At 40.3% G+C, this 11280-nt stretch overlaps 1 protein-coding gene across 1 annotated transcript; it reads left to right on the top strand.

Annotated features, from left to right (window-relative positions):
- Window positions 1-811: 811 nt before the first annotated feature.
- On the top strand, window positions 812-10564 carry LOC306736341 (protein bicaudal D homolog 2-like; the record flags this gene model as incomplete). Its single annotated transcript, XM_079217966.1, has 8 exons — window positions 812-1051; window positions 4523-4735; window positions 5620-5772; window positions 6116-6541; window positions 7017-8009; window positions 8271-8422; window positions 8910-9126; window positions 10273-10564. 8 exons carry the CDS (start codon window positions 812-814, stop codon window positions 10273-10275), a joined length of 2397 nt encoding a protein of 798 aa, XP_079074092.1. The 3' UTR covers window positions 10276-10564.
- Window positions 10565-11280: the final 716 nt, after the last annotated feature.

The following is an 11280-nucleotide window of genomic DNA, read 5'->3' as shown; positions in this document are numbered from 1 at the left end:
GTACTTTTTAAAGATTTAAACAAATCTTAAATGTATTTTCGACAAGTACGATCAAAGTTACAGATATGTTGAAATAATAAAAAAAAAAAAAAATTATTATTGAGTATGTTATTGTATTTGCCTTTAATTATCATTCTTACTAGTGAGAATACAACTTTTGACTAGGAGAAATGCTTTTATGTAGATTTACATAGTTGTGTAATGTCCCCAAAGGCAACATTTTGCTTGGGAAATAAATAGTGTTGCACGCAGCTTTCTTTCCTGCAATTCATATAATTTTAAATGTAACATGTTTCAGACATATTGGGAGCTTGAGTATTGTTGTAATTTTACCATAACATCTCTAGATGGCAGTGCTGCATTATCATCTTCAATAGGTACTGAATCGCGTCCAAGCCCACGCAATGCATTCTGGTAATTGAAGTAAACACGGCAGCTGCTGTACGTCGTCCCGGGGATACCGCCGGCACACTTAAAACTACATTTCCCATCACTCTCATACCGATTTGAATGCCGTGCAGCAGGGGTAGCTTTTTTTTCCAATCGCTGAGCTCAAACTGAAGTTTCCTCTGTCAGCTTCACGAAGAGCTTGAAGAAACTCCAACAAAAATGACAAAAGTATCGTCTCGGTTGACCATCGTTGAAGTCCGCGGCGGGAAAAGGCAACGGGAACTCAACGCCATTTAAGTCCCAACAATGCGGCTCAAACAAAGACTGCAGTGATTTGCTTGTCTCGGTGGTTGTGTGTGTGCGGCTCTTTTGCTAGCTAGGGTTTGGTCCCGTCACCGTTGTGAGTCGGCGGCTCACCAAGATGTCTATGGAGGAGCAGGAGTTCCCCGACGCGGTCCTGGTGACGGAGGCCGGGCCGCAGTGGCTCCGAGTGGAGGTCGAGCGTCTCACCCGGGAGCTCCGCGAGACGACCCATGAGAAGATCCAGGCGGCGGAGTACGGGCTGGCGGTGTTGGAGGAGAAACAGCAGCTCAAGCAGCGGTACGATGAGTTGGAGACGGAACACGAGACGGTTCGACATGAGCTGGATCAGCTGAAGGAGGTAACCTGAGGTCATAGCCACGAAGACAGGCACTTTACAATGTGTCGGTGTGACGTTGACCTGACGTTAATTGTATCGGTATGTGAATAACCCTCAAGCAAACACTCTGCTCGCAGCATATGCACAGTTAAGGTTTTGGTGCAGCGCTCCACACCGTGCCGTCTACTGCTTTGAACGTGTCAGTCAGACCCGTCTGTAACCAGAACCACCAAGAGTTATGTCAGCCGAGCCACCAGTCATGGGCCTGCTTCCTGTCAGGCTCATCACTTGGTTTAACTTGAGCTCATGCCCTCAAACACCACACTAGTGAGAGTGAACTGACCAGCTAATGGTCTCTGGGGTTGCTGTGTCTGTCATAAGGTTTATGACATCTGATTGATCTGGAAGCCAACAAAGCTATTCACAGTTTTCTAGGTAGTCGTGTGGTTTAACATTGATGTTTTCTTCACATTGACGGATAAAGTTAACATTTCTCTTTGGTCGCATGCCCGTACTTGCTCTTGGTATGTAAGGTCGAGGCCTTCAAATTAGATGCCTGCAGCTGCAGCAGTATGTTAAATATAGATGCCTACATTGCAAACCTGCTGTTAGTTTATTGGGTTTAAAGGTAACGGGGAGGGTTTAACTTCTAATAGCTAGACTAGATATGTATTGTTGATATCCGTAATGTAGTTCTTCTTGGTCATCATTTTAATTTCAGATATCCAAAATAAAGAAAAAAAACATTTCACATGTCAATAATGTAATGATGAATATCCAAGATACATTGTGACTAGTAAACATGTTATTTTGGACACCCACAATTGCATTATCACTAAAAATCTAATTTCCGATATCTATAATTCATCTACAAGCTCATTTCAGTTATGAACACAGTATATTATTATGACTAGTAACAATTGGATTGTAGATAGCTGACTTGTTAGTTTTTCCTCGTAATAACTGTATTGCATGTATCCAGAATATACATTCTAGATATCAGAATGATTGATAGCCAAATACACATTATAGGCAAGAGTCGAAAAGTTAATTTACCCCAGAAAGAATGACGTTTTGGATATCCAAAATGTCAATTGTTGTTAAGAAAAAAGTAATTGTGGATATCTAAAATGTCCTTTTGATAGGAGACACTTGTACTTTTTAAAGATTTAAACAAATCTTAAATGTATTTTTGACAAGTACGATCAAAGTTACAGATATGTTGAAATAATACTTTTATTATTGAGTATGTTCTTGTATTTGTCTTTAATTATCATTCTTACTAGTGAGAATACAACTTTTGACTAGGAGAAATGCTGGAGATTATGAGATTATGGAGATTTACATAGAGTTGTGTGGTTCAATAAACATTAAACTCGATTGCCATAAGGCTCTAGTAGAAAGACGCATATTTAAGACTTGTTTTGCTGTTCAGTTAAAAGTGAATCTGGAGAAAGATAATATCCCTCCCATGGTATTTTTATAACTCTCCTAGCCTGATCCCTTTTCTTGTATTAATTCTGTTGGTTAGAGAGACATTTATAACCCACAACTACAGCAGTACTAGCCTCTGGTTTCCCTGAACTTCTCCTGACCAGCTACACCTTTTGTGGATTTGTCAATGGGGTTGGGTCACTAAAGCAGTCAGAAGTGACCTTGGGTCACATGGCAAGGAGGTCTTTTAATCTTTCATAATCGCCATCAAATTCGGCTGCCTGAGGCTGGGTTTTCCCAACTCAAAAGAAGCGCTATTAGCTACTGGGATCCTAACATGTGGGAAATGTTGATGGTATTCAAAGAGAGAAGTTGGGGTTTTCCCTTCTGCTCAGTTTAGTCTGAGTCTTACAGCCAGTTCATTAAACCTAGGAGGAACTGCATCCTAAGACATTTCCACATTGGCCTCAACATGCAACAGTTGTGGTCGCCACTTTTTGTTGACTCCATTGTTCGCTCTTAATATTTTTTTGTATTAGAATATTTGTGTGTTGTATCAGTGGTTATCAGAAAGCCGCACATGATATGCTCAGATTCAAGTCAGTCTCTTGCTTAGCTGTTCAAATGTAGTTTTACAATTCAGTCCAGTTTTCAATTAGTGCCGCAATTATTTATTGTCAATGAATCATCATTTTATTTTTTCTATTTATCGTTTGGTCTATTAAATGTCTCAAAATAATGAAAATGCTTGTTTCAATTTCCCACACTCCAAGGTCATGCGCTCAGGTTACGTGTTTTATTATACCAATTATCAAAACCTTAAATATAGTCAGTTCACTGTCATATATGTCAAAGAAAATCATTGAATCATTTGATTGAAGAAGCTGCAACCAGGGAATGTTTGATTTAATTGATGAATTAATTGACTAATGTTACATCTCTATTTTCCGTTCATAAATTACACCTCCTGACTTGTGTCCTCTCTAAATGAGTTTAATTACTTATTCTCAGTTGGGATTTTTGTTCACATTCATGGAATAGGCAGAGTCCAGTCACTGTGACTCATTGTTGTTGTCATTGTCTTGGTATCTCGTGATTCTGAGTGCTGCTTCTCTCTTTCGTAGAGTATGTCAGTGAAGGAATCACCAGTCAGCGCCCACACTGCTTTAAGTTACAGATATATTTCACAATATGACTGACCACTGCTCGTCACACATATCCTTTAGTTTAACTGAAAACTTTTGAAGAATAAAAGGTGGAGTTCGATGCTGTTGGGAAGGAGAGCTACGGCTCTGTAGTGGGTTTCAGGGCTTTCTTGGAAAGTGTGTTACCAGTTTGGCTCAGTGCTCGTTGGCTGGATGTCGACAAGCCTTTTAGTCAGATGGCAGTGGGAATCTGACATCAACCTGTTATATATTTAAACTATTACTCGGACTCTATCAATACCTTCATTAGACTCTGCCTTGCCTTTTCTCTGCTATGGAAAGGCCTTTATTGGACCAGAGAGTGTAATTGTTTTTATGTGTCACCAGTTCCTCCTGCATTTTGGGGAGTTTTTTTGTCGTTATTATGGTTCAAAGTGACTGATATGCCAAAAACGCAGCAGCTTTTCAGATCAATTGCAAAACAGTATCTGAATATTTATGTATATATATATTTGAGTCAGATTTTTTTTTTTAAGACGGACAAAACAAAATGAGGGATTTTTTCCCCTGAATGTGGATTGGACAGCAGCCTACAGCTGACTCCAGCTTGTCATGTGAGAGTGACAAATATAATCAGTGCATGCAATATTCCCTTTTCATGCTGTTAGTGTGTAAGATGAGCATTATGAACATTATTCACAAAATGGACAGTTAGTAATACATTCAGAGTTAATGACAGGCTCTCTGTATTTTTTAATAAACAGTTTGGCTAAAATTACCCTCATCTATCGCCACAGTCTGTAGTTGTTCTGGTTATACTTGTGATTCAGTGTACGTGTCTTAAAACAGGCCAGCTATTACTCCTTGATTAAAGTAGTTTTACCTGATGTTTATTCCTTTTCTCCCTCCCCAGGCCTTTGGACAAGTATATTCAGCCCACAGGAGGGTGGCAGCCGATGGGGAAAGCAGGGAAGAGTCCCTGATCCTGGAGTCTGCCAGTAAGGACGCTGTCTACCAGCAGAAGGTCCTAGAGCTGCAGTATGAGCTCCGCCAGGCCAAAGCCTCCCTCGAAAGCCTACAAGCTGAAAATGATCGTCTGTCGTCCATTGCCCTGGAGATAAGAGAGGTAAACGTCAAATTATACAAGTATTAAAAAGCAGACCTGCAATATACATTTTTGTGCTCATTTTAATACAATCTTATTTCAGTTATGCTGGTTTATTTTATAGTTTTTAGTTTAATTTATAAAAAATATGAAATGCATCTCATAATCTCCTTTTTAAATTAGCCAACACTCTGTTGATGACGTCAGTACGTATCAATGAAAACTTGATCATACTGAATAGATTATTCTTTTTGTGTTATTCTACCTGCAACCTGTAAATCACTTCCTGCATGACACACTGATCTGCCATTCATATTTGTTTTGCCTTTTGTGTTCTGAAATCAAATGTTACTTTTTTGGTGGTACTAAAATCATATTTGTTTAGCTTGCAGTTTAAATGGAGGTCAGTATCAAACTATTTTGGTGTTTTGAAATGGTATCCAAGAATTTAGTCAATTACAATCGAAATGGTATGAAAGAGAAGGTTAGTAGAGCTAACTGAAGTTAAGACATGGAGACCAGACCACCACTAGTTCTCAGGGTGACTTGTGAGAGAGTTGAAGTTTGTGCTTGTAGTGGAGGAGGGTCAGTAGAGATGATGTCATGGTCCAGTGTGAGTGACACAAAGGATGCCCTCCGCCAGGGCTCTCTGTGGCATAGATTGGTAAGTGGACCATGTCCGCCTTCGGTCATTACACTTGCCTGCCAAAGTCTTGCCCCTGTGAACTGTGAAACATGCTGACACGCTGATCCTCATTTCACTAGACCAGAAGGTTGCAAGGATGTAGTTTGCACTGCCTGGGTGATTTTCCACTCAAAGATAGTAAGAATGTATGTTTATGTATTTTTTTGTCCTACATTCTCCTATAACATGACATCTCTTTTTCCTTTACTCCTGTGTACAGAATTCAGAGCTGGCAGAGCTGCAGCGAGGTCAGCTGCGGGATGACATGAGAGAGTACAAGGTGCGAGAAGCTCGTCTGCTGCAAGACTACAGCGAGCTGGAGGAGGAGAACATCTCTCTTCAGAAACAAGTGTCCGTGCTGAGACAGAACCAGGTAGATGAAGAAGATAGGACATGATTTGAAACTGGGTGAAAAGCCATGTTTTTGTGACTGAAAACTAAGGGTTTTTTTTCTACTATAAGCACATTGTTATTGGGTCATGTAAGAAAGTGACAAGGTAAGGAATTAAAGACATGTCACCTTCCCAACACTTTTGACCTTTGCAATTTTTTTTTTGCTTTCTATTATTACATTTAATGTGCCACTGGCCACTATTTCTATGGTCATTTTGGACCATATTAGGCACTTTGGCGTAATGTAGAAAATTAAGCTGACACAAATCAATGTAGTTATACAATTATTAATGTTTAATTTATATGTTTGACCATCTGCTCAGGTGGAATTTGAAGGCCTAAAGCATGAGGTCCTCCGTGTGGAGGAGAACTCCCAGTGCCTACACAGCCAGCAGGAGGAAGCCATGCGCCTGAGAGAGATCGCTGAGCGACAGCTGACGGAGGCCTTAGAAACGATTAAAACGGAGCGTGAGCAGAAGGCCACTCTTCGCAAGGAGCTCTCCCACTATATGACCATCGGTGGCTCTGTGTACAGCAGCTCTTTCAGTCTCTCCCTCGACAACCTAAAACTCCACGAGGATTCCTCCACCATCACAGAGCCAGACAACGATGATCTCATCAGAGGCTTTGAAAACGGTTTGGCCAAGATGGGAGGAGATGCTTTCAAGCCGGCTCCTAGCCTGGTGGACGACCTGCTGAGTGAGCTCAACATCTCTGAGATCCAGAAACTTAAACAACAGCTTATGCAGGTATGAAATCTATGAAATGCTCTTTGACGATGCAGCTCCATTACCTGCAGAATGACTACAGTGTATTGTTGTGTTCGTCTGATTCCTTGTGTTTTTAAGTTATTTCCTTTTGCCATTGTTTCAACGTTTCAAATTGTTGCTGCACACACTTACTATATTCGTAGACATTGATCAACACTTGATGTGGAGAGTAAAAGATCTGACAGTGTAAACGTATGTCATTGATCATCTATGGCCATATCAATTGTGTATGCATTTTTATATTAATTAAATGGGGATATTTGCTTTAATACATTTTTTGGGATTTGAGATAAACTGTCCTGGCTTTGATTATAAAATAGTAAGGAGAGAAAGATACAATGTGTGTTCTTCAAGCTGTCCAAAGGGCTATTGCTGCTTTTTATTTTTATTATTTTATTAGATGCTATACAATTGGTCAACTGACTGTAAACTGTGCTTTTGTGTTCATGTTTAGGTGGAGCGGGAGAAAGCCGCCCTGATCAATTCTCTCCAGGAGAACCAGAAGCACCTGGAACAGGCCTATGGGACTGTGTCTGAGCAAAAGGAAACGGTCAACAGGCTGACTGAGAACCTCACTGCAATGAGGAAACTTCAGGCCAGTAAGGAGCGCCATTCTGCCCTCGACAGTGAAAAAGACAGGGACAGCCATGATGACGGAGACTACTACGAGCTGGATATCAATGGACCCGAGATTCTTCAGTGTAAATACACTGTGGCGGTGTCTGAAGCAGGGGAGTTGAGGCAGGAGCTGAAGACTCTGAGGTCACAGTACGAGGAGTGTCGAACCCAGTATGAAGGTGAGCGAGCGCGGCTGGATGGCGACATCCAGGAGTTGAGGTCAAAGTTGGCGTCCCTGGAGAAGATTAGCCAAGTGGACAAAGCAGAGGTGGCTCGTCTGGAGAAGGAGCTCCGCCTGGTCAGCGAGGCAGCAGGAGAATCACTCGGCAGCCTTAATGTGGCACAGGATGAGCTCATAGCATTCAGTGAAGAGCTGGCCAATCTCTACAACCACGTGTGTATGTGCAACAATGAAACCCCTAACCGTGTCATGCTCGACTACTACAAAGAAGGAAAGGCCATAGTAAGGAAGGGGCATGAAGGGAAGGAGCACCAGTCTTCGATACTGCTCACTAATGGGCTGATCACGGAGACTGAACATGGAAATTCCAGCAGCACCTTGGTCGTGTCAGTCCCAGAACACAGGCCAGAACCCATGAATGTCTATAACCTCGTAGCCATCATCAGGGACCAGATCCGCCATCTGCAGCAGTCAGTGGACCGCACCACCGAGCTGTCACGTCAGAGACTAGCTAATCTGGAGTTGAGCACAGTGTTGGACAAGGACAAAGAGGCTTGCATAGGAGAGATCCTCAAACTGAAGTCTCTACTAAGCACCAAAAGGGAACAAATCGCCACTCTTAGAGCTGTGCTGAAGGCCAACAAACAGGTGTGTGTCTGTATGTGTATGCTAGACATCCTTACTCTAAACATCCTTCCTCTAAGAAACAGCAGCCACGCGTGTATGCGTGGCTGCTGTTTCTTAGAGGAAGGATGTTCATTGTTTCTCAAACTGACAAGTACAACAGAAAAGGATAATGGTCTTAAGCTAAAAATAACACTGAGTAAAGATTCGACAGAAGAACACAAAATGAATGAATGAATGAATGAATAATGAATGAATGATTATATAAAATGTTATTCCTTTTAGACGGCTGAGGTTGCTCTGGCCAACCTGAAGAGTAAGTATACCAGCGAGAAGGGCATGGTGACTGAGACAATAATGAAGCTCCGCAATGAACTTAAGGGTCTGAAAGAGGACGCTGCAACCTTCTCCTCTCTTCGAGCCATGTTTGCGACAAGGTATGATTTTACATAATCACTGGTTTACATTTAATTCCAGACAAACACAAAGTGAACCATCATGTGGTATGCTGGTGGCCAAGTGGTCCAGGGCTCACACCATAATGCATGACAACTATTGTATTGTATGTGTAACAGGAAACATTACAAAAATATCAAAAGAGCAATGCTATTTCTTTGTATTTGGCTAATTCTGCCTTTTTTGTGGCACATTTTCCTCATATTGAAATTAATATTTAAACTATTTTATATCAGTGTGTATGTTTTTGAGAGACGCAAAGCATTGTGGGAATTTCTGATGTAATACTTGAGCAAGTGAGCTAGCAGAGGTTTTCCTCCCATCTGGAAAAAGCTGTCTGGGAAATGGAGAAAGCATGTGACAGTAGCTGCAGTTCAAGGCACATTGCTCCACCTGCTGGAAATAATGTATATCTTCCTTTTCCCATTTCTTACTCTTTTCTGCACATCTCCACGCTCTTTCCCTCAGGTGTGATGAGTATGTGACCCAGCTGGACGACATGCAGAGGCAGCTGATCGCTGCTGAGGATGAGAAGAAGACCCTGAATTCTCTGTTACGTATGGCCATCCAGCAGAAACTGGCCTTGACCCAGCGCCTGGAGGACCTGGAGTTTGATCATGAGCAGGAGCGCCGCAACAATGCCAAGGGCAAAACAAAGGCCAAGGGAGCCTCTTCCAGCAATCATGTAAGTCAGAACTTGTTCTGCAGAACCAACTCTGAGCCACAGAGCATCAGCGGAGGCACTGGGTTCTATACAAGGCTTTATGTGGTCTTTTTAAACTTCTATATCTATATTTTAAGATTTGTATTTCTCTCAGGCTTTGCATACACTCATATTTTCTAACACTAAGAGCTATGTCTGTAGAGCCATTATACTTCTAAGACAATATGGAATACTAGTATTATTACTATTTAATAAGTTTGTACTGTTAACAATACATGATTATGTTTACGACATTAGACATTAGTCCTTTCTTTTGTGCTATTGGTCCTTTTCTTAGTGTAAAAACAATTATACTTCAAGTTTGAGTTTGAATTTCATGTTTTCATGGTAAAATAAACATACAGAAACTATTCAGTTGGCAACAATCTCCTGGGCATGGAGTACCGGTAGTGTGATGCTTCTATCATTATTTGGCCTTTCAAATTTGCTGTGATAAGTATGAGCAGGTATAAGTAATTTGGAAATTGTTTGAGTTCTGTGACGCATTAGTGTGCCAGTGATTGTTTTGTGGGGGAAGGTCGCAAAGAGGATGATGCTACATGTAACCAACAAAACGTGATATTAAACAAGTGATTAGTAATTTGAGCTGAAAACCGTTTATGAGGAGTTGGCCAAAATAGGTTTTATTTTACAATCGGTGTTTTCTTGAAACCATTCATGTATATGTAATCTCAGTTCATAATACTGTCTTTTTCTATCACTGGTCCGAAACGGTTTGGGAGATTTTATTTTTTTATTATGAAAAACTGCATGCATTAATATGCTCAGTTTTTACTTCAATAATCATGGTTTTTTTTTTACAACGGAGATACTGTTCTCTTTTCTTGTTTTGAATAAATTCAGAATTAAAAAGGTTTACGTCGGCATATAAGAGTGACGTGGAAAGTCAAAACTATTTGAAGGATAATTGCCTTGAGATCACTGAAACGTTCCCTGTAGGATCATCACTTGTTGAAGCCTGCATGCATCACACACCCTATTCTTCTGCTTCCTGCTTCCATCCAAGTTTCCTAACTACTATTTTCATAAACCTCATTTCAGTAATTAAGTGGAAATTGAAATTTCAACAATGACTCTAATGTGATTTACTTTTCTTTCCGTTTGCAGTAAATCTATCATGCCAAGTGTCCTTAAGGAGGTTCGTCAGAGTGTCTGTGACAGTTGCCAGTCATCTGGTTCCTCCACTCTCTAATCATGGTCAAAATCATGTTGTCGCTAACACAAGAACATATACAACAGTATTTTCCAGGGGCCTTGTTTTAGAGTGCCAAAACAAATATGTAAAATAATGTTGAACATGCAGAAAGAATGACTCGTCGCATCAACTGCAGTCCTCCACCAATCTACCGACTCAATGCACTACCATTATGTTGAACCACCGGGAGAATCCAGATGAGTTTTTGCCAATTACCCAATGCCTATGTAATCCTGACTGTGCACTTTTTGTTTCTCACTTGCTCTTAGGTGATTCCTCTTTCTTTTTAAAAATCCTACTAATTGTTTCAAATATTCTATGATATTTTTTACCGGATGTGCATGTTTATCTACCAGATTATTGATGATACTTTCAAGTGATTCAACATATTTGTATCCCTATTTATTTTATACCAACAAATCCAGAGAGTATGTAGTTATTCTTTTAAAACCAGAGCTTTCACTCACTGGTTGAATTACAACAAAAGAGTATGAATACACTTGTCTACCTTTTTTAGTATTTTTCCTTTCAGCCTTAAACATGTGGGTGCCTTTTTATCAACCCATAGACACACTTTCAAAGTTATCAATGTTCTTGATAACCAATTTGCCTGTTTCGCTCATTAAAAAAAAAAAAAATATTATTTTCACTATATGACCCTGCAAATATGGAGCTTCAGTTTCAGTGTCTTACTACATGTTGTGTAATTAGGCTTCTCTTTTGTAGAGATGGCAGAGCTGTTACAAATTCATGTATTCTTGTTATGACTTCGGAAGAGTATTAATGCAAAGCTTATTTAAATATTTTAAGTTAAGGTCAGATGTTAATAGTATTCATAAACTTTATTCATGAAGGAGTTTTTTATGTAATTGTTTTAATACAACTTTTTGTAAACCTTCTGAGTCCTAAAATCCGCAAAC

This window comes from Taurulus bubalis (assembly GCF_910589615.1).
Source record: "Taurulus bubalis genome assembly, chromosome: 5".
Classification (NCBI taxonomy): Eukaryota; Metazoa; Chordata; class Actinopteri; order Perciformes; family Cottidae; genus Taurulus; species Taurulus bubalis.
Note: the sequence above shows the minus strand (reverse complement) of the source record. Positions and strands in the feature narration are given on the sequence as shown.